The following is a 23,316-nucleotide window of genomic DNA, read 5'->3' on the forward strand; positions in this document are numbered from 1 at the left end:
TTAATAGATACCACTCTTTCTGTTAGCTCAAAAGCTGAATATCTCCACAATAGCTTAATACATGGATCAATTAGTCAGAAGGGCTCGACTACAGTACAACGCCAAAGATGACCGTCGGAGGAAGGAGAAGAGGAGCAGAAAAGCTTAACAGGAACTTTAAAGGAGAGTCTGGATGATCCAGCAGCCCCAAACTTTCTCTACACCTAACCATAACCTAGTTGTAACCCTGACACTAAAACCACATTTTGAGCCTCAAAAAGGCCTTCAAATTTGGTGTGTGTCCTCACAAGTGACTGTTGGTTCTCACAAGTATAGTAGAATGCAGATTTCGGTCCTCACAAAGATAGCTAGACAGAAACACACACACGCATGCACGCACAGCTGGCCAGTGAAAAACATCAGTGAGACAGGCAGGAAGCAGCAGACTGATGGAGAGGGACAGAATACATTTTTAAAACTCAGATAACGGCATTCAGGACGTACAAAACAGGGCGTTTTCTTTAATATGGAGAAAACACGTTAATACATTGTATGAGATACTGAAATTTGCTTGTTGCTCAATACCATTAGGTGTGATAAGTGATTTTCATTTGACATCTGAAGCTCTCTGGTTTCACGCCTGACTGAACGTGTGAACGTTTATCCGTTCAAAGACTACGGAGAAAAAATGTTTTCAATCACAAACCCATTTATCCTCCTGCGCCTTTTTCACTGTTCACCAGTTTGACTTCTATTTCTGTACAGATGAAGACACTCCTTACTTATCATAGTAACTGCACAGCAGTAGGCGAGCTAACCCATTTTTCTTCACAGTGGAGAAGTAGCGGTTCAGGTAAAAGGCTGCATGTATGTTTTCATCTGTGTAAATTGCTTCTCTTTCAGCTTTAAAATCAGGTTAAAAAATATTTGAGGCAATTGTACTCAAAGGTAAACCTCACTCTTTGACAGACAAACCATTAAATAGCAGAATAGTTTTTTTTTCACTTCATAAAACACCATATAACAATTGTTATTTCACTTCCCTGACACTTCAAGAACAGTTAAAAAAAACAAACAAAAAACAAATACAACTGGAACGATGTTAAATACACATAACCGTGTAAAATACAGAAGCAAAAAAAACAAAAACAACATTTTTTTTAATCACACACTATAAAAATAAGTTATTGAAGGAGTGGGTGTGATGTAGCCACAAAGGTCTTCAGCAGAGTTTCACATATTTGCTACTTTGCCTGATGACCTGAATACACAACACAACGCAGTGTGTGAGGTTAACCATAAAACTTCCTCATCTCGTTGGTCACTTTATCTGCAACAGGCTGCACAGACCAAAAATAAAGACATGGAGGCCTGCTCAGAAATACGTCACAAACGTGAACTCTGCCAAAGTGCAGTTTAGCAAATGATCTAACACGTCTGCAGGGCTGGAGCTGAACGATGAGGGCCGGGGAGGACAAAGACTACGATTTGAGAAAGAGTGCAGTTACTCACTGTGTCATCACCCGCTTCAGCCTGAAATCAAACACGTATCAAAGTCATATCCATGAAATAGGGAACGTTATATTACCTCGTCACATACCTACACAGCACACCACACACTAGTTCACGGCTACACACACGTGCCTAGTAGCTAGAGAAAAAACAAAGCTATTCAGTAGTTAAGCCACTTTTGGTACAATTGCAAAATAGAGAGATACTGTATATCAAACAGATTTTGTTATACTTTTTTTTTGTTTTGTTTTTTTATACATGTCATTACAAACGATGCAAAGATAATTGTCTTTATAAAAATCCAGACTCCACCATACATAGACAAAGATTCTTTAAGTATAGAACACCACGTAAGACTACTTTTTATGGTAAAGCCCGCGTGAAATATGTGAAATTCAGAGAAATGTTTGTCACCCATGCCCGCTGACTGCACTGTCAGAAATCACAGTTGCAGTTTGCAGTTGTAAGTTTTGCGGGTAAAAACAAGAAAAGAAAAGTGCAACCCAAATTGCTCTGATATGAGGCAAAGGTTTTCCTGCAGGTGTTGTAACCTACAGCAGACTTTGTTTATAACAGACAAATGTATTTTATGCAAAAAAAACCCAAAACAAGACCAAAAAAAAGAAAAGAAAAAAAAAAAAGCAAGAATAAAATTCAGGCTCTTTTTTTTTTTTGTTGCTAATCTCCCTTTTTCTTTTCACTTAAAGAGGACCTATTGTGCTTTTCCTTTCTTTCTACATATGTATACATTATCATGGACAAATAACAAATAGAAAAAAAAACAACCTGTGAGTGAAACGCACAGACGAGAAGGCTCAGCTTTAGACTGTTTTTCTACTTCTGGCCCAGTATGATGTCAGTGAGAGCAGATTCCCCTGGTAATTTCAGGGACATAGTTTGGACTGTGAGTACAGACAAAGATCTTCTATTTAGGATTAGCAGCCAATCAGAATACAGCCTAAATGAAAAGGGAATGGAGCTATAACTGAACTGAAGGGCTGCATAAAAGGACCAGTATCAGATAAACAAGCATTATTTCAACTCTGAATCATGCAAAGCCACTCTATGAAACCATGTTTTGAATGTTCTCAACTCATTGTCAATCCTTCTGCTTACCAGAAGGTTGCCTTAAAAGGGTGAAGAGCTAAAGCAGCTCATGTCAGACACAGAAATGACCTGAAGGGCTGCATCAAGGACTAGTGTTGAATAAATAGGGATCATTTTGCACTGAGACTTATGCAAAGCTTCTCTAGAGTCCAAGAATAAAAATATAGAGATGCAAACGAGCAGAATAGGTCCACTTTAAACAAATGACTTGCCAAGGTACATAACTGTTAATAATCATCATCATCCTTACGTGCTATTACACAGCTTAAATAACAGTGTACGGGAAGAGTTCAATGCTGTCACTAGCTGACTCCTGATTGGTCAGTTTATGCTATAAAGCACAAGCATACGCAACACATCTACACTGAATCTCCACCATCCTTCCACAAGTTATCATATTATTTGTTCATCAGTTATCCTTTTGACTTCTTCTCTATGCATATCACTAGGAGGAAAAGGCACTTGCCCTTCCAAATGTCTTGAATAATCAACTTTGAAGCAAAACTCAAAGAGGCTTTTATCTTCATATGACCATTTCCCTGAAAATTCCCACACTAAAATAAGGTCAGCGAATTAAATAACGTCATCTCCTTTTCCTATAATATGTTTTGGTAAATATTAATTGCCTCCTTTTCCCCTCCTCCTTTCATAAAATTCAGGAAGTACTGCATGTAATAATGGAAGCCAGTTGGAGTTGAAAAATCGAAGGACAGAGAAAAGAGTAGGTAAGAGAACGCGAGAGTGTGACTTGAAAGTAAAAAGACCATAAGAAAAACAAAGTAAAAATACAGCTACCCAAATATAGCAATACCAAAACGAACACGCGCCACAGAATTTCACAGAATTCCTGATATATAACAATTCACACACAGAGAATACACCTTGGACCTCATGTGAATGACAACACAGTACAAAACAGTAGAAATACAGTTACCACCATTGTATAATATATATATCTTCTATAGTACTTTTCTGAAAAAGTTCTTGGCTAGGTGGAACAAGATGGGGCCTCTCTGCAGCCACTCAAATCAGCAGGTCACATTAAATTCAATGATTTCCATAGAACTAATCAAGAATAAATGCTCTGATTCTCATGTGTGTTTAGGATTGTTTGATGATGTACCAAATTTCAATTTTATACATTTTATTTCGATCAGGCACCTCTTCAAATCTGTGTGCAAATTCGTGACATGGTTATTATGTACTTAAAAAGAGATTCACCAGCACTGAGCACCGAAAACCAAATAAAAACTGTTGGAATTTTCTCATTTTGAGTATTTACAAATGTCAGATTATTTTCTTGATCAGGAATAAGACAGTTTTCATATTATTTGGGATTTCCGGGTCTTCAGTGCCCATAGGAACCCTGTGTATTTGTCCTGCATTGGTACAAGAGTTCTCCTCCGCTTCCATCCTTTCCTTCATCTGCACTGATCAGAAGTGATAACGTGACAGGAGCGTGCCGTGACGATGCAAGCGAGGCCGCCCGGCTGTTTGTCTGTCAGTGCAGATGGAGGAGGAGTCCGGCAGAGGGGAAGATTGACTCAGATGCAGCTAAGCTCCATCCTGATGCACCTTCATCTCCCTTCCCTTCCCTCAAGACCGTGCGTCTGTTTTTGACTTCACTATTGTAATCACGCTCGTCGCCGTCGCCACCTTCCCTGGGATGAGCGGACCGATGACCGATGACGCCACCCCTCCCCCTCCCCCTCCAGCCCTGACCCCGACCCCGACAGTGGGGCTTCGTGCCACAGTCCTGGCGAAGGTCTGTAACGCCTCGTACTTAGACCTCAGAGCGTCCAGCTCAACGCGCATCGAAGCATTCTCATTGGCCAGTTTGTCCACCTCCTGCTGCAGCTGAGCCTTCTGCTTCTCCAACTCCTCCTTCTGGGTGACACGCTTCACCCGGCAGCTGGCGGCGTAGCCACGATTCTTCAGGGTGCGCCGCCGCTGTTTCAGTTGCAGAATCTCTTCTTTGGTGAGCCCTCGGAGGTGCTGGTTCAGCTCCCGCACCGACATGGTCACCAGCTCCTCGTCTGTGAGGCTGGTGCCATTCTCGCCCGGCTCACGCTTCACCTGCAGGACACAGGAAAAAGAGAGAAGTGAGAGAGAGAAAGCAGCAATGAGTTGACTGTAAAAAGCCCCGCCTGACACCTTTAAGACCTCATATTATCTGTTACTGCCAGGAAATGTTTATGTGGCCTGAACATTCAGACCTGTATCAGACTCTCCAGTGGCCACGTGTCACCCTGCCAACCCAGAAAACCGAGATTTAGAAGAAGTGGCAGCTGTTGTGCTTTAAGCCAAACCATGACCTTTCTCTAAACTTAATTACCATTAAAGGTGGCTTGGTTAACAACATATTGAAAATAATTCACGTGTTAAATCTGTGACATGATTTAACCATCCACATTTCAAACAGTGGTTTGTGGTTTACCGATTTCTAAATCCTGAAGAACCCAAGCTTAACCCCAACAAACTCTGGCCCTTGGAGTTTTTTATTAAATTGTTATCCTAAGTGTTGACAATCAGGGAACAAAGAAAATAATCATCCTACCATGCACTGTTTTGCTTTCTCCAAACTACTGGGTTAGGGTTACCACATATGATGACTCAGGCCTCAGTTAAGAGGCGAAGTCATTCCCTCCACCACCAAACCCTCAAGCCTGCAAATGTAGACTTTGTCATGCTTTAAAACGGGAAAATATTTCTAGTACAAAAACACAAATGAGTACATGTAGCACTGGAAAGATTTAATAAACAAAAAAACAAAAACCCCTTCATTACTGCATGAATTCAGGGTTAAACTTTGATTTAATCATCACAGTTTGGATTCCTCCATCAGCTGATGCAAAGGTCAGCAGATGACTGTGGTGAATGGCAACAGACATAAATGGACCCAGATCACCCTCTGCACCACGTCCTGGACAAGCAGCAGAGAACTTCGTGTGTGTGTGTGAGAGAGACTATGTATTCCTATCTTTGTGGGGACCAAAAATGAGAAGTTCAGAATCCTGGTCCCCATAAGTTTGAAGGCATTTTTGAGACTCAAAATGTTTTTTAGTGAGAGCTAGTACGGGTTAGTAAGGGTTAGGGACTCATTTTTGATGGTTAGGGTTAGGGTGAGAGGCTAGGGAAAGCATTATGTCAATTCGATGTCCCCACCAGATATGAATACCACACGTGTGTGTTTCTTTTCAAGCTCCTTATTCAATTACATTTAGATGTTTAATTATTTTGTCACAGGTTGTGTTTAATGGTTTTAGTCATTTTATTTTGGATAAATTCAAAGAAGAGTTTTTAGAAGTAGTATAGGAGGTCCCTCTCCCATGTAACCAGCTCCCAGATCCCAGGACTGGATCAGGTGATCCTGAACCATCCCTTAGTTATGCCGTGAGAGTCAGGCTGCTGGGGGGACTTCCCAGCATTGAGCATGTTTTTCATGCCTCGTGTGTTTATCCCGCTACAACATGTGAATGATGTTTTTCTTCTCTACTCTGTAGTTTGTGTTTTGTTCTCCTTGTCTGTGATATCTCTGCGCTCTCTTTTTGTCTCTTCTTTTCCCTCCTCACCTTCCCATCTGCTTATTTAAATTCAAGTTCATTTACATAATCCTTTAAAATGACTGCCCAGAGGCATTTCAAAAAGCCCAGAGGTGTGCCTTCCTTCTAGCATCATTTTGGCTTCAGATGGGCATTTTTTAAATTCTGCGGTCCTCTGAGAAAGTTTTCTTTTCTCATTTGATCTTTGACCTCAAACTGTACTGAGTTTGGGGTAGGTAATCACTAAAGGAGAAGCATAAGAAGACAAAATTGTCCATTAGGCATAGGGGTATTGATTTTGATGCTTTCCTTTTTTCTCTGCTTCCCCTCACCCAATCTCAGCAGATAACGGCCCCTCCTTGAGCTTTGTTCTGCCACAGTCAACTTCCTGTTAAAAGTCGTTCTTCCTCTCTGCCATCACCACCTCATATGGGATTGTCTCTCTAATATCTTGGGGTTTTTCCCTTACAATATAAATGGCATTGTGAATAAATATGAAATGAGTATTTACTGGTGTATCAGCATCCCTTAGTTATGCCGTCATAGGTTCAGGCTGCTGGGGACTTCCCGTGACCTGAGCACTTCTTCCCACTGCCATGCATTTATATGCCACTGCTGCATATCATTATCTTTAATCTACTACTTTGTGTTTTTCCCGTATGTTGTTATGGGCTCTGTGTCCTTTTCTTTTTTCTCTTCTCTTTCCGCTCATTCTCCGACCTTTAAGGGCAGATGTCTACTCCTTTCTGGGCCTGGTTCTGCTAGAGGTCTCCCGTTAAAAGTTTTCTCTTCCCAAAGTTCCTGCTGTTAGTGGACCATCTGATTGTTTCATTTCTCTAGAATATTGTAGGGTTTTTAACTTACCCAACAGCTTACCCTGTATAACTAAAATAAAATTGAAACATGCACCTGCTTACCTTCAAGGCTTTATTTCCTTTGTTAGTCGTCGTCATGCCACAAGAGCCTTGCTCTTCTGAATGAACCTGTGGAGATGCAGGAGAGCACAAAACATAAGCAGAGAAACATCACAGAAAAAAAACATTAAAATAAACTGTGTTTAAGGACACCCTCTCTTCTAACAGTCAATTAAAAAAAAATTGCAAACCAATACCTACCAAGAGGAGTGGAGACATGGTAAATCTATATCTACTATGTTGTGGGAGCATGTTCCACTGTTGTATCGGGGTGAGATTGTATGAGTGAAAGTGACAGAAACTTTTCTTAGAATTTTCCTGACTTCCTGTTTCCTTGTGGTTACACTGACATTGCCCACTACCTTTGTGTTGTTGCGCTCTTATTGGCTGGCTTTCTGCCAATAGGAATGAAATGAGTGTGAGTGAAGAGGAAGTGGTAAAAACTGTGGGAAGGACTCCAGGGGAAAACCAACTGTTAGAACGTCCACACAAACACACACGCACACACACACACACACACACACACATTCTCCGTACCAAAGATGAGCAGAAAACAGATATAGACCTACACCTACTGGGGATAAAAATGAAATCATTGATGCCTTTGCACCAAAGTGGAAACGAGACAAAAAAGAATGGAGATACAAATGTGTGAATCAGAAGTCAACAAAGACCGAGCGTGGAAACGCAAAGGATGAGATCAGCCCTTAGAGCGCACGGCTCCATGATGAGCATCTCCGCAAGCTCTCAATGAGAATCTTTGTTTGGTGACCTGTGTGTTTGTGTGTGTTCATAAAGGGCGGCTATTGTAGCTGGTGCTGAGCGATCATCATGAGACCAGTCATGACGACGCAGCAGATTCCGGATCTCACTCCCTCCCTTCTCTCCTGCAACACAAATTTCTGCTCTCCTCTCTTGACTTTTTGTTCTTCCCTTCTTCCCTTTAAGGGGAGGACAATACAAGATATGGTTGTCAATCACGAGTCATTAGCCAATGAGCATGCAGCATCCCTCAGATTCAGAGTCAAATCAAGCCCGAAGTCATCATATCCATTTTAAAAACAGAGACAGCAATGGCAATAATTCTCAGATTAAAGCCTCACAAGGGGACCTTACAAAGCAATGGACGATGTAAAAATTTACATCAGTCTTAAAGCCCCCAAATCACACACACACACACACACACACACACACAAAAAAAAAAAAATCAAACAAACCTCAAAGTGTCACAATCCAGAAAGGTTTCTTTATTAACGTTGAGCATTATTGTCACGGGATATATCACAGATGAATGCTGCCTTTCATTTACCTCAGAAGTCGTTGTTGTAGAAGTTGGAATTTTAGGTCTATGATGTAGGAGAGCAGCCGAAAGAAGAAGACAACGTAGAATAACAGAAACAAGAACTGGTACCCTGGATGACTCAGAAAGAATCCAAGATAAAAGATTAGCCTTGTAACAAAGGAGACCTTTCATATTTTGACCAGCCACCTATCCCATCATATGGTGTTATAAGTTGAAAGTTTACCCTAAGATGTACTTTTTGAAGAAGTTTTCTCCAGTGAATTATCAGAAAACAGATCAAAGATCCAGGGTCTATGATATATCCCCTGCTATTGATGCTTAAAGTTATAGAAAAAAATGTTTTCATTTAGACTAGAATCATTTGGAGTGGTTATAAAATGGATTTGGTTGCAGTTTTCAACAACGCTTAAATGTGTTTTTCAGTCCTGTCTTATGTGGTTATTTCATGTACTCTTAGTTATGAGGGCTCAAATATGCTGGAAAACAAAACAGCTTTAGATCCACCCCTATGCACTCTGAGGGCCTGTAACTCAAACGTAACAGTTTCACAGTATGGTGGTTTGCATCATTTCATTATAATAAAGCTATTCTGAGGGGGTCAGGTGGAAACTTTTCTCACTGGACTAATTTCTACGAAGGCGTTATCACACCTTTCTTAGGTGTGATGACATTTAAATGATACCGGGCAACACGACTCTTTCCATTTTTTCTATCAAAAGACACCAAATGTGTTAGTGAGCCTCCCTCACAACGCATCACTGCCTGCCTGTCTGTTTGTGAGGGGGCTTCAGTATTTGTGCATGCACTGCCACAAATCCTACAGATATAAATAGCTGCAGATCAAAGAAAAACATACAAATAATTATGCATGCACACACACACAAAAAAACATGTCAAATGCACAGCAAGTTAAAAAAAAACAAAAAAACAGTTTAAAACTCAAGGAAGTGGTGAAGAGTGAAAAACAACAACAACAAAAAACGCGCAATAACATGCGAGGCTTAATCCGATGGAGAAATGGCACAGCTTCATTTAAAGCATTTGACTTCAGCACTTAAGGTTCTTCTTAATGAGTTACGATCAGTCAGTTAAACACAATCTTTTATTAAAGAGCTTCTTCTTGAGAGCTGAATGTGCCGCTGCACTCTTCTGTTTTTTTAGGATGCAGCCTCCCACAGCTGAGGTGCACGCTCGCACAAAAGATGAATCAAAGACATGAAGACTGAGGTTAGCTGCTGGGGGTTGGGTTGATGCAAACAGAGGGGGCATAAAGGGGGCTGTTTCCCTGACAGGCACTGGTTTATTTCCCTTGTGCCCAAACCCCCCCATCCTCCATCTACATAGAAACAAAAAGCATGCTGCCAAACACACACACACACACACACACACACACACACACACACACACACACACACACACACACACACACACACACACACACACACACACAACCCTGCTGCTATGCCAGCGGGGCACAATAAAACACACATGCAAAATGGTTGACTGCGAGTACACAAGTGTTTTAAACAATGTCGTACTCGCATACTGCAGAGGTTTGATACCACATTTAACGTCGTAATTAAAAGCACTTTAAAAGGCACTTTAGATGTTTATATACGCAACATAAAAGGTTGGCATGGTGGTGCAGTGGTTAGCACCATCAAGTCACAGTAAGAAGGTTCCTTGTTTGAATCTTTAGGGCAGCTGGAGTGTTTCTGTGTGGAGTGTACTGGCATCCTCCCACAATTCAAAGCAGTTAGGTTAACTGGTGATCCTGTGTTGGCTATAAATTTGTGGCTCATAGACATTTATAAATCAGTTTTCCACTTTATAAATGCCAATTAATTTCCAAAAAGGTGCCAGGTCTATTCTTGAATCATTCTGCTCTATCACAACACCACCGAATGTAATCAGATTTATAAACCGTAACCAAACACTGAGGAATTACAAGCAGTGTCAAAAGACACAGTATAAACCCCCAGAACTTCATCACTTTACTTTTTTTAATGTTTTTTTTTTGTTTGTTTGTTTGTTTTAACATTCTGTTTACACCTGGAAAAAAAAGTGTGTAAAACTGCAAAACCACTAGAAAAAAACAGTGATAAAAATTTTGGGTGCAGCGCTCAGCATTAATTAATTGGCTCTTTGAGGGTGACTGCATACATAAGCATAATTTATCTGCAAACAGGTAAATCAGAGTCTGCGTTACCTTGTGTCACCTTTACAGAAGCAACACAAAACAAAAACCTGTATGTCCTAATCCATCATGGTTAGACAACAACAACAAATTTCAAAAAACTGACTAAGACCAGAGGATAAAACTGCAACAAACTGTGTCTTTTTGGGGCATCTGTAAGTCACCCAGGTTGAGGATCATCTGCTGAGCAAAGGCATCGCCATTCATCTTGGGTGGACACACAAACACAAAGGGCCAGAGGTGTCCTTCCCATCATGCTTGTTAGGTGATCGCTGCGGTGTGGTCAATGCCACAGCCACTGTTGCTACAACAGAGCTTTTTTTTTTTTTTTTTTTGCTGTGGCAGGCTGTATTTTTATGGAGCAACTGAAAGAACGCTGACGACTCAAGAGCAGAGCTGCTTACGGTTACAGCAGAGAGACAACACACACAAACACGGAGGACGGGATGTGAGGACAGGGATGGCAGAAGAGCTGAGAAGTGGTGAAGATGAGTAGAATATGGTTGGAAGGCAAAAAAAAAAAAAAGATGAGAAAGTCAGGAGGGAGAAAAAAGATAGCAAGGTGAAGACAGAAAAGAAGAGGAGGAGGAAGAGGAGAGGGGCGCTGGTGGTGAAGGAGGACTGAAAGAATGCTGACGTCTCCAGAGCTGATTAGCGTTACACAGAGACATCACACCCACAGCCGAGAAAAATGCTGAGTATGGAGAGAGGACAGGGTGTGAGGAGACGAGGGGGGTGCAAATGACAAGGGAGAAAGAAGAGAAGAAAAAGAGAAGCAAGCGAATAGGGAGGAGCAGGAGGAGGAGAAGGACAGAGGAGGAAGGGGGGGTGGGAAAGCATTTCGGTGAAAATGCATCCTCAACACATTTGTAAGAGCTTAGCTGTGGAGTACAGAGAGTGGGGGAGAGAGAGGAGGAGGACGAGTAGGGGGATAAAGCCCCCCCAAAAACCCTGAACTCAGCAACGACCACAACTAAAACCTCCAATTAGAAAAGTTCTGAAGCTGATCCAATGCAATGAAACCACTGCTGACCACCTCCCTCTCCCCTCAACCTTCTTTAACACACAAAATAAAGAAAAGACTTCACATCTCTTCCTGTTGACAAATCAAATCCCACAGAAGGGACAGGGGGATAGTCTTGCAAATAAGAGCTATTAATAATAAAAACCAATACATCCACACTCAGACTTGGGGAAAAAAAATTAAATAAATTCAAGCATTTATTTTCCCCAAGGCTCATATTGCAACTCCCCGGGCAAACATTTCAGCGACAACTATCTGTCGGCTGACCGTCTTTCTCAACAAAAAAATTTCCACAACAAAAGTGGCGATGATAGAAGTTAACCGCCCTCTGGATGTCCTTGTGGGTTCAAGAATAATTTTATACTACCCTTTTTATTGATTACAGCAAAATGAAATTAAACATTCTTGATTGGGAGAAAAGTAACCTGACATATCCTCCTTCATTCAGGCCTTTTTCTTTTGTTCCCCAATCTGCATAAGAGACACGTTGATCCCTGTATGAGCCTTGATTCCTCCTTATCCGGTTGCCTGCTAGAGGCAAATATTTATCATTTTTCCAGTTGACTGTATTCATAACACTGTGTTTCCATTGGCTATGCATAGTGAAGTATTATAAGCATGCAAGCAACCTACGTATTCAACAGCACATCTGACGGCAATGATGCTATGCAAAGGTAGACTGTGGACTGGTTGAAAAGTTTACTTGAACAGAAAAGGAAGTGGCAGCAGAGTTCAAAACAAAGATAGAAGCATAGAAAATACTGTTGTTTTTAACACTCAGTTTCACTTCACTACAGAGAAGTTCTTTGTTTCTTTTAACTTCTCTCTGTTAAATAGAAGGAGCTAAGCTGAATAACCAACAACATCACAATAAAGAACGAGAATAACTTACAGGCAGGTCGTTTTTGACAGCGCCCCCTGGTGACAGCGCACAGTTATAACATTTAGAGAACGATCCGCGTATGACCAAAGCTCAACCAGGTTGCTGCCATGATGCTAGGCAAAACTTCACTTCACATTCGATGTGAACTATTAGATTACTGGGTCCAACTTTCCTGGCTTTACTCATGACTGCATGATCTACTGGGAAGAGGCACGTTTTTGCTCTCCTTCGACACACATTTCCGACATCAGTCTTGCAGAGCTTCATAATTTTTTAATAATTTTATGCATTTTGTGGATTCATTGCGGAAACAGTTTCATAGTGTCAAAGTATTTGTTAGTAAGTTAAAGAGATTTTTATTGAGATAGTCATGCGCTGTCTCAGGCCTACCTTTTCAAGGGGGCTAGGGTCGCTTAACCACATGAACAGGCGTTTTACAATTTTCACATTCATTAGGCTATTAGGGTCCAGGCGATGTGTATTTTGTCAGGATAAGGTTTTTAGTGTACTTCCACATGTCTGTCCGATTTGCATGACTATGCAGACTCGTCTGCAGAGATTTGACTTGACATTGCACCAACTATGCATGTGTAGTTGGCTTCAAAGAACTATGAAATGAGTTACAAGTCAACCGTAGTGTCTCCAGCTGCCCACGCTGCAGCAGAATATAATCACTGCTTAAAGGTGACTGTGCTTTTGGCATCAGGACCCCTCTGCACTGGAACAACCTGCCTGAGGAGGTCAGCCTCCCAGTAGTCACCTTTAAATCACCTCAATGCATTTGCAATGATTTTCTTTTATGCCATGACATTACACGTAAGATCTTCTTACTTGCTGGTAATCAAGCTTCCTAATTTTAGTTTTGCCATTGACTTTTATTTTTTATCATTCTGTCTTGCACCCAGGATGAAAACCAGGGTAATAGTGCAGCAGGATGTGATCATGGGGCTAATAAAGATAGATTAAAAAGAACAAAGGACACAGCATGATGAGACATAGACTGCTTTCTCTCGCAGACAAACAGGATGATGAACTCTCTCTGTGCGGCTGGCTTCAGACAGAGCTCTAATTAATCTTGTTTGCGAGAACCTTTTGCCCCGGCCTCTACTGCCACACAGAGAGGAATTTCTTAGAAAGAGACTTGCTATTTAAGAGCCGGTGGCCTGCTGCAGACACACACAGTGGAAAATAAATGGCCAGATTAGGCGCTCCAAAAATGACCCGGGGGCTGCGACAAGTGGGTGTTTGCGCACATAAACAAGTGAGCATATATAGCCAATGATCAAGAATAGATTGTAAGAGTCACAAGTCATTTGTGATGCAGTGGCATTGCTGCGTTTATTGAATAATCCGACAATAACAACTGCTTTAACTGTGTCTTCTCCTTCAGGCATTTCTCTAAGCAATAGCGGGGGGGAAACACAAAGGATGGCAGCTGAGTGAAGCAGTAGACGCGCACAGTAGGTCGTAGAGAGGACATGACAGAAAGACATAAAGGAAGCAAAACGTAGGGAGAGTGAATTGAAACCTCAGACAGCTACAAAACTCAGCTCCTGGCAGCAGTCCACCTTGGGTTTGTTAAAAAACAGAGCGAGTAGCTCTCATTGATCCCGTGTGGGCCGAAGATGGTGAGGGAGTCGGTAAATAATTAACGATGAGCTCTGTGTGGAGTCTGATTGAGAATTAGGAATCAGATCAGAGATAATGGCAACCTGTGTGTAGAGAAAAGGGAGGAGCAGCGATACAGGACCTTGGGTCTGAGGAGCTGAGGAGTGACAAGGAGAGAAGTCACTAGTATGGGCTATGTGTGTTTGAGAGTGTGTGTGCGCGTGTGTGTTTTAGGAAAGGAAGCTATTAACTGGAGGTTATGCAGAGCGTGAAATAAGCATGATAACACAGACAGAATGAGGAGATGGAGAAAACACAGGAAAAGTCATGGAGAAGAGGAGTCTAGACCAAGGGTGTCAAACATGTGGCCTGGGGGCCATAACCGGTCTGCAAAATGGTTCAACTCAGCCCACCAGAGTCAGAAAAAAATTGTAGTTACTCCAACTTTTGAAAAAAAAAAAAAAAAAAGAAGCATTGTGACATGAGCGTATGACACCGTACATCGAAAGTAACGTCACAACTGCTGGCGTTCAAAAAAAATGTACGTTTCCTTCAGCTCTCTGGTTTTTTTAAGCTGGTGCTGGAGGCAGAGTTGTTAACACAACTAATTTCCATAGGTTAGTTTAAATTTTGCCCTTACTTTTCTGCTGTGGTTCACACCATTGCCTGTATGTAACCATTCTTGAATTCAAGATCATTTTCTGAATGCCAGGAGTAGTTCGTGCCCCACCCTCATCCACTTTCTCATCTCACATACCCCTCCTTAGCACACGTGGATCTGCCTCACCTGGGAGCTTGAGTTTCCACTGAGGTCCTCTTCAAAACACAGCCTAAACAACTATTCTTATTGAACCTGCAATTCTCTTACAAAACATGTTTTCAAATCTAATTGAGGATGTGGACCCTGCCAGTGAATGTGTGTTTGTATGTACTGTTTGTTGGCATATGCACACTTTTTACGCATTTCTCTTTTTAAAGCACTGTGTGTATTAAAAAGTGTTATACAAATTAAGTCATTATTAGTAATTAAAATCACTTTGACATTGATGTTCTAGCCCCTCATAAACATATATGGAATCACTTTCACAGTTTACTGAGAGTTAAAAAGGGGCAGCGTGCGTGTGCGTGTGTGTCTGTGTTTGTGAGACAAGTGCGTTATTAAAGGCGAGAAAAAGTCCTGGTGTCGACACGTTTTTCCCATTCCAGGTAGTAAGTCGGAGTGTGATGACAAATTTCCCAACACAAGCAAAAAAAAAACTGCACTGTCAGGCAATTGAGCTCTGGCGCCTTTTTTTCATAAGTGCTTTTTTTTTTTGAAGAGAGAAAGCATGTAGCGCAGGTTAAGTCATTTCTGTGTGTGTGTGTGTGTGTGTGTGTGTGTGTGTGTGTGTGTGTGTGTGTGTGTGTGTGTGTGTGTGTGTGTGTGTGCGTGTGCGTGCGTGCATACAAACAGAGCTGCGAGGGAGACAGGGATAAGTTAAACGACACTATAAGTTTATTTCACCCAGACGCCGTGCATCCCAGGTCAGCAATACAAACTCGAGACAAAGAGAAAGTTCGAGTCCAAGAGCAAAGTAAGCACGGCGCGACTCTGTGGGGAGGCATTCATCATTATCAGTCACATTAATGGGAAAGTATCATCAGAAAACCTTTACCACAGGGAGGAGGAGACACGTTTGTGGTTTACAGAGGTGCACTCGGGGGCAGTGGTCTCTTTTGCACTGCGACATTCTCCGTGACTATTTTAAGGTTTTCCTTTAAGATGGTATGATGGGTATTACGATATATTTAAATGCGCACAGAGGGGCAGAGTATGTGGACATTTTACCGAAGCAGTGCTGCCTGCTTCCCTTCAATCTGATATTTATCCTCCTGCTAAACGCAGCAGTTTAAAACAACACATGACTAACAAAACTTCACTTGTAAAAACCATAAACAATTCTACTACTTTAAAGAAACACGATTAAATGCCAAGAATTGTGAAGTGAATAGTGCTGAAACAACTTCCTGATTTAAAAAGCCTGATCTTCCAGCTTTTCCCAGGCTAAAACTGGACCCATTATACTTTTTCTTTGTGTATATATGACATTATAAATACAAAATATTTGTACAGGCACTGAGTAACAGCCTCTTTGAGCCTGTGAGCCAAAAGCTCAGACTTCAGATTACTCTAAACAGTGAGTTTTAAGTAGATTTTTCTACTCTTTTATTTTGTATTTATCTGACAGTCACAGACAAAAAGCCCGTTTCCAAAAGGGCAATTACTGGAACTAACTTTAATATCTGTTATGGACTGTCTAACAAACAAAGCATTTGAAGATGTCACCTTGGACTGTGGAAAAATCATTACCACAGCTCAGACAAGAAATTACAGATTACTGCAGTAACATTACTTGGTGGTGAAAATAATCATTAGGTGCAGTCAGCTGCTTCTACAAAAAGGTCAAACAGATTGAGAAGGAATTAATAACAAAATATATATATATATATATATATATATATATATATATATATATATATATATATATATATATATATATATATAATATTTTTTTTCTTTTTTTCATGACTATAAGACGAAAAAAAGATGCAGAAAATACAATGAAACAAAGGTTCCATAGCTTCAGCAGGCCCTAAACGCTAATTCCTCATCAGCTACATTTGCTCACTCTGAAGGTGATTAGATCTAAAACATGCACTTGTTTTGTTTGAGAATAGGTCTGATGTTTACTTTGCAAGCCAGCCTTCAATATGAGGAGGGGAAATGAAAACTCAGTCGAGACACCGGAGGACCATTGTTGCTTGGAAATAATTTAATGCCACAGGTGATAGCAAAGCCGGTGCCACATTCAACGCACACGTATCTCTGTTCCCTCTCTTTGCTCCTTGGCATTGATCCACTCTGTTTGTGTGTGTTTTAAAGCTTCAGAAATTCATACCACAATCCTGGGATCGTCACACTGCAGTTAAAAAATGCGGCAAGTTGGCATAGAGATGATGCAACTGGTAGACAACCGCTGGTGCGGATACTTCTGTTACCAGGGCCTTGCATCTTCGCCGCTACAAGCCAATCACAATATCTCATGGCTGCATCACTGGTGAGGTATGGAATGAATGTGTGAGTGTTATTTTTTTTAACTGGCGGCATCTCTAAAAGCTCCAAAATAAGCCCAAAGGCCCACAAAGGAAAAACTTGATAACTTTACTCAAAGACTACAATATCACTTCACCGATCACTGAAATGCACGACACAATCGATTCAGGACCGAAATCTAGATCAACAACTTAAACTGAACTTCAACTTTTTTCCATTAAAAAAAATAAAATAAAAAAATCCCTTTGACATGCTGAAATGAGATTTGTCTCATTTTCATACACTTTCTGGTTCTCAGGGAGGTTATGAAATAAGCAGTCGAAGCACTTGTGGAGGGCGGGTACATTAAACGCACACACACAGACTCGGAGACAGAATAACACAAGGACAAGATGCGCACTCACATCGAAGCAAAAAAGAAAACTGAAGAAAAAAAAAAAAAAAACAGTGGAGCACAGCAATGATTATGCACCAGATCTGCTTACACCATATTTCATCATTACTGTGGAGAAAAAACACTCAACTATTGATCTGCCCCACTGCTTCCTTTTCTCTCTTCCTCTCTCTCACTGCAATTCAATCTTTTATTCCCGTGTTTACTTATCGCATTTTACTTCCCTCTCACTCTTTTAGAAATCTGCAAGCAAAACAAGACTTCTGAAATGGTTCCCAGTAGTAAACAAGACCATAAACATGCAAACACTACTTAGAAATTATGTTCACAAACACCGCGTTCTTCCTCGCAGACACACATACACACACATACAGAGGAGGTGGACACAATATCAGAAACACCTGTGCAATCTAATGCAATCCAGAGCTGTAGCCCTGCAATAAACGCTGCCTTTGTGCAGTCTCTTTTTTCAATGCAATCTCAGAGCAAGAATGGATACAAAAATCATGAAAAAAAACCTTAAGATAAAATTCTTTACTTTAGAACAAAAACATCATTAAACATCATGTCCTCAGACTTTGTTCACAGTTACTGGGTATGGATCTAAAATAACCTTTTGGTACTGACATCAATGTGTCCACATTCAGTTTAAGACCAAATTAATAGGTGCTGATGTATTTTAGAGGGAAAAACTAGATTTACAGTTCTAAGCCAATAAATAAAATATGTGTTCTAAGCATTAGTAACAAAACCGAGGCATGCTGTTGGCAACAGCCTCAGAACATTTGATCAGTTAGGAAAAAATATCAGTTCCACAAAAGTTTGATAACATCACTCTCACAGATGGAAAAAAAAAAAAGAAAAAAGGACAGGCAGTGAAGATGAGGGATTATTTTTCGAAGCTAAGAAATGCTCAGAAAGGAAATTTAAAGGACATATATAAATATATATATGAAAATACACAGAGTCTCTCTAGAATTTTTTTCACTGGATCCACATACGATGTGTTGCTGATAGTGCTGGGCAATTCAAGCAGTCTTTTTCATCTGCCAAATTCCACTTTAACCTCTGTCTATAGATTGTGCTGACCATCTTGAATATACCCAACTCCTGTTGTAGCTCAGTAAATCATCCTTCCTTATAAACACAGCCAAAGGAGGCTCTACATCACACATGAGCAGAGCCTAACGGCCACCTCAATTCGATTCCCTACAACCTTAAAAGAAAACTAAACAACCACCCAAAAATCAATAAACACTGCGTGAAAGGAGGCACACGGGAACCCTGACTTCAACTGCTGCTGGTGCTCCTCGTTCTGCTCTGCAGCCTCTGTGAGTTAGAGCACAGCAGCACCCGTTCTCCACCTGCTGCAGGTTCAGTATGAGTGACCCTCAAGCTAACAGCGGATCTCCAGAGTAGAACAAGAGCTACTGTCCCCAGCTGCATTAGATCTTGTTCTGAACTGGACTGCAGAATGACCTTAGTAGTGACTGGGCTTTCAAAATAAAAGCATGGGGGTTGTGAACTAGTTGTCTCAGGCTTGTTTTGGGATTATTTAAAACATTCAGGCAATCTGTTATATCTACCCAAATTAATGGATTTTAACATTCATCAGCAATATGTGTGTGTGATATTTTCATTCAGATGTTCCATGTGAGGCCCTTTGTTTACTATGACTATCACTGCTCTGCATGATGCTTCAACACCTTGACCACCGTACACGTAGGGCATCAAACAGTGTATATGAACACACATATACTTCCTTCCTCGTCGAGGCTTCAAGACAGACAAGAAGAGATAGAACGCAATCAACCACCATGCACCAAATGTTGTAATGGCCAACTGATAGTAAAATCACTTCCCTTTGTTACATCTCCTTTCTACGCCTCAACAGTGCAGGCAGGAACTCACACACAGCTTTTAACCTTGGTGCTTGGCATACGCACAGACACACACACAGCCCTACAGCAGGAAGATCTTAGCTTCTTGTAGGTGTTTTATATCTCCTGCTTTCTTTGCAACCTCTCACATGTATATACACACACTCACACACACGCACGACAAGGCAAAGAAACTAGCTGTGGTAAGTAACAAGTGAAAACGCCATCTGTCAAGCGAGAGCGCATTTGCTTCGCCTCAGCATTTTCAGGGGAATGCCTTGAAGACAAAAAGGTCCTTGTTCTCAATCTCTCCACAAATCCCATCTCTCATTCTTCCTCCCTCTTCCTTCATCCCCCCCTTTTGCTCTGCGCGCCTCGCCGCTCTGCCACCATCAGCAAAGTTGCACACATAAGCATTGGTCAGCGTTCAATTACCGCGAACACCAGGGAAGGATGGGAAAGTACTTGACAGAGAAATGCACTTCAAGCACTGATTAAATACCGATACCAAGTATAAAAAGCTTAGCCCCTAGGTTGTGTGTGTGCGTGCGTACATGCAATGAGAAAAGGAAATGGGAAAAATCTGTGTGTGTGTGTGTGTGTGTGTGTGTGTGTGTGTGTGTGTGAGAAAGAAAGACAGTGAAGAGGGAGGGTTGGTGGTGGTGCTCTTCTCTCCAATACTGATACAACTGTTTCATCATTATGACCCTCTATTACAGTACTTGCCAACTTGCTTACTACATACTTTTGATACACTCTGCAGAGTGCTGACTCCAACTAAAGCTGCTGATATGGAGTCATTAGGGGGGTGAAGTTTCTGTTTTTCTTGTGCCCACAGAGCTTCCCTATTACTCTTCAGTGTTTAAGAGTTGCAGCGCTCATAGGCAGAAGATAATGGCCCATCCGCAAGAGATCAATCAGAGGAAATTCTGTTGCACAGCATTATAGCTTCCTTTTTTAGCACACGTCTCAGTGTGGGTTCATTAACCGCCATGGGAATCAGTCCTTCCCCTCAGCCTTCATTTGTGTCTGTATTTTTAATGATATTTACACAGGAGGTTCTTGTTTTTAATCTGGCAAAATCAGACTGTATTTATTTATTTTATTAAAAAGTGAACTAAAGGTTGAGGGGTTAACTCTATAAGGTCTGAAGCCGCCTCCATTCGCTCGTTTTGTATCTGACCCTGGTATGCAGTGGACCCAAGCTCCGGTTACCTAGGTAACTCTCTAATGTCAATCAGCCGCATGTTCCGCTCTCATTGGTGGCTTCTTCGTTAAATACCGTTGAAGTTGAGAAAAGTTCGACGGTAGACCCGCCCATTTCACGTCGCTAACCGTTATTTCGCCCCTCTTCGCTCGTAAACGGTGAATGTCACTGACTTCACATGGCTTCTGGCCGTCAGTATCGTGGCCTAATTTATCAGAATGTGATTTTAATTAAAATTACTTTGGCTTTAAAACATCCGAAGTCTAGGCAATCAGAAAAAAACCCTAAACAAAGGCTTGGGGGATTCAAACATCATGGGGTTAAGCCACTAGATAACAAACATCGTGCTCCAGTGCACATAAATTAACTAGTGTTTGCTGAATACTACAAAAATGTACACATTTAGGACCATTTTAAAAACACCTATCCTTGACCCCGACTCCGTGACCAGGTCTAATTTCACCGCCGTGAACAGACCTCCTTCCTTCCCTCTACGCCAGACCTTTGTCCGCCCGCCCGCCTGCCGCCGGTGCCATGTTGCCATGGCTCCCTCGTGCCTCCGCTCTGCTCGCGCAAACGTTGAGAAATACGAACGTTGTGATGAATCAGCATCTCTGCCGCGAGCTCAAGCCGGTGAACCAGCAGCAGCAGCACCGCGGCCGGAAAACCGAGTAGACTCTATGAGAGTAAACCCGGTAGTACAAGTCCTTAAAACGCCAAAAAATACTCACTGTTGCTGAGTGATACGCGAAGCGAGCGGCTGTCTGTGTGAAGCGGCTGACACAAAGCAAATGTCAAAACAGTCACTCGGGCAGTTCGGCCACAATACTCTCTCTCTCTCTGTAGCTAGCCGCTGGGCGTCTGACAGCTATCGACGCTCCAGCATGACAGCCAGCCGTGTTTTGCCTTGTTTTAAAAAAAAAAAAACAGAAAGAATTTTTTTTTTTACATATTTTTATATTTCCACCTACAGCTAAACAACCAGAGAGCAAACGAGACGCTCATATATGAGAGCCCTAAATCCCAACATAGCTAACAAACAGCTGACTAACGGTCATATCACATCTGAACCAGCAGCTGGATATGTCCGGTCTGTGTGAGCGCCGCTGCCGCCGCTCCAAATGCGAGGCGCAGTCAGAGAAAAAGCTGAGGTTATGTGCCGTTACCGAGGGGGGTTTCGGTGCTTTAAGTAAACACTATACATTTAGAAATTTAACAGGCACAAAACAAGGGAATCCCCGGGCACCGCCGCGTCTCCGCGCGGTCATCTAATTCCGACACTTCTTTTTCAGCCTGACAGCCACACTCATCCTGCCCCCTTTGTCTGTCTTATTATGAAATCACCGGTTGGTCGGTAGTGCGTGGCAGCTAGAGCGACCGACCGCGTTTCAGTAGCGCATGTACCAAAGACCTCGATGATGATGATGATGATGATGATGATGATTCAGCACTGCCAGACTAATGCCCTTTAAACAACAGCAGCAGCGGCGGCGACGGCGGCGGCAGCGCACACCGGGACAGGCGGCAGTGCGCCCGCACTGAGCGGCAGCGACGGCGGCCGTGCACACTCAGCAAAACACCTCTACATTCAGCACTTTCTGAAGACATTTCAGTTTTGATTTCGACAAAGCTGACTCACCAGAAGTCAAACCGGCGCCTTTCGCCCACCCGCAGCTTCGAAAGGTTGACGTCCGCCGACGGTTCGTCGACCCGGTGTGGAGAAGACAGACAGTTGGAGAAATGTTTTTCCGCTCACGCCTTCTCTCGCAGGTCTCCAGATATATCCACTCCTTCCCCGCTTGTTTTAGTCTATGGTCGGAGGCGCCAGACGTCAAATGATGTTTGGATCACGTGGCTTCATTCATGAAGGATCTACGCAACCCGCTTTTAAAGAGACACGAGACACTACTACTGTGTGCTTTAACAACAGGCAGCGTGGAAAGCGTGACACGACAGCTGTGCACATCTCTATACTTAGAGCTAACATTTGAACCTCTGATCCAACAATAGGACAAAGAGCGGCGACACAACCATCTAACACTAAAGCAGCGATGCTCTGAGAGGCAATGGAAATTTATCACCCGACAAGTGGAAAGACAGTGCCCTCCACATTTATGACTCATTTATTTTTAATAATGTTGTGTATTTTTAGGAATTTTACCCCTTTGTGTTGAACATGCAGCTGAAATAGGGACTAGGGTATGAAAACGGGTAAACAAAGAGATTAAAATAAAGAATTCAATGCGAAATATTTACCCACTTAAAAAAATTATGAAATACCTTAATGTTACAAGCTAGTGCAGGATTGTCAAACATAAGGTCCCACGGCCAGAGTGGGTCGGCAAAGAATTCAATTCTGTACACTGGATGGCTTTGAAAAAAGTTATGTACACGTTTTCACCCACTGCTCCTACCGATAAAGACCTCCTCGTGGCCTTTTATACTACCCCAAAGTAATTAAATTATAGTTTTCTGTATTTCACACATTTACTTCGTACAATTTAAGCCCAAAGAGTCACAGATTTACTACAGCAGCATTTTTTCATCATGTAAGAATTCAGACATACCGTTTTAATTCTGCTTCATTTTCTTATATTGAGATATCTAATTGATTAAATTTGTAGTTAAATTTCTGTATACTGAGAGAAAGGTTGAGTTTCACTGGTCCGGTC

General features: G+C 41.8%; 1 protein-coding gene across 3 annotated transcripts; it reads right to left on the minus strand.

Annotated features, from left to right (window-relative positions):
• Positions 1 to 431: 431 nt before the first annotated feature.
• Positions 432 to 22,468, minus strand: mafgb (v-maf avian musculoaponeurotic fibrosarcoma oncogene homolog Gb). Of its 3 annotated transcripts, none has more exons than XM_004539010.6 (3): positions 22,284 to 22,468; positions 7,058 to 7,123; positions 432 to 4,674 (listed from the first exon to the last, which is right to left on the minus strand). In XM_004539010.6, exons 2-3 carry the CDS (start codon positions 7,091 to 7,093, stop codon positions 4,195 to 4,197), a joined length of 516 nt encoding a protein of 171 aa, XP_004539067.1. In that variant the 5' UTR covers positions 7,094 to 7,123; positions 22,284 to 22,468; the 3' UTR covers positions 432 to 4,194. The 3 variants fall into 3 exon arrangements, with proteins under 3 accessions (XP_004539067.1, XP_004539068.1, XP_004539066.2); XM_004539011.5 differs by lacking the exon at positions 22,284 to 22,468 and adding an exon at positions 21,376 to 22,127; XM_004539009.6 differs by lacking the exon at positions 22,284 to 22,468 and adding an exon at positions 7,256 to 9,180.
• Between the last annotated feature and the right edge of the window lie 848 nt (positions 22,469 to 23,316).

The sequence above is a fragment of the Maylandia zebra genome, linkage group LG6, assembly GCF_041146795.1.
Source record: "Maylandia zebra isolate NMK-2024a linkage group LG6, Mzebra_GT3a, whole genome shotgun sequence".
NCBI lineage: Eukaryota > Metazoa > Chordata > Actinopteri > Cichliformes > Cichlidae > Maylandia > Maylandia zebra.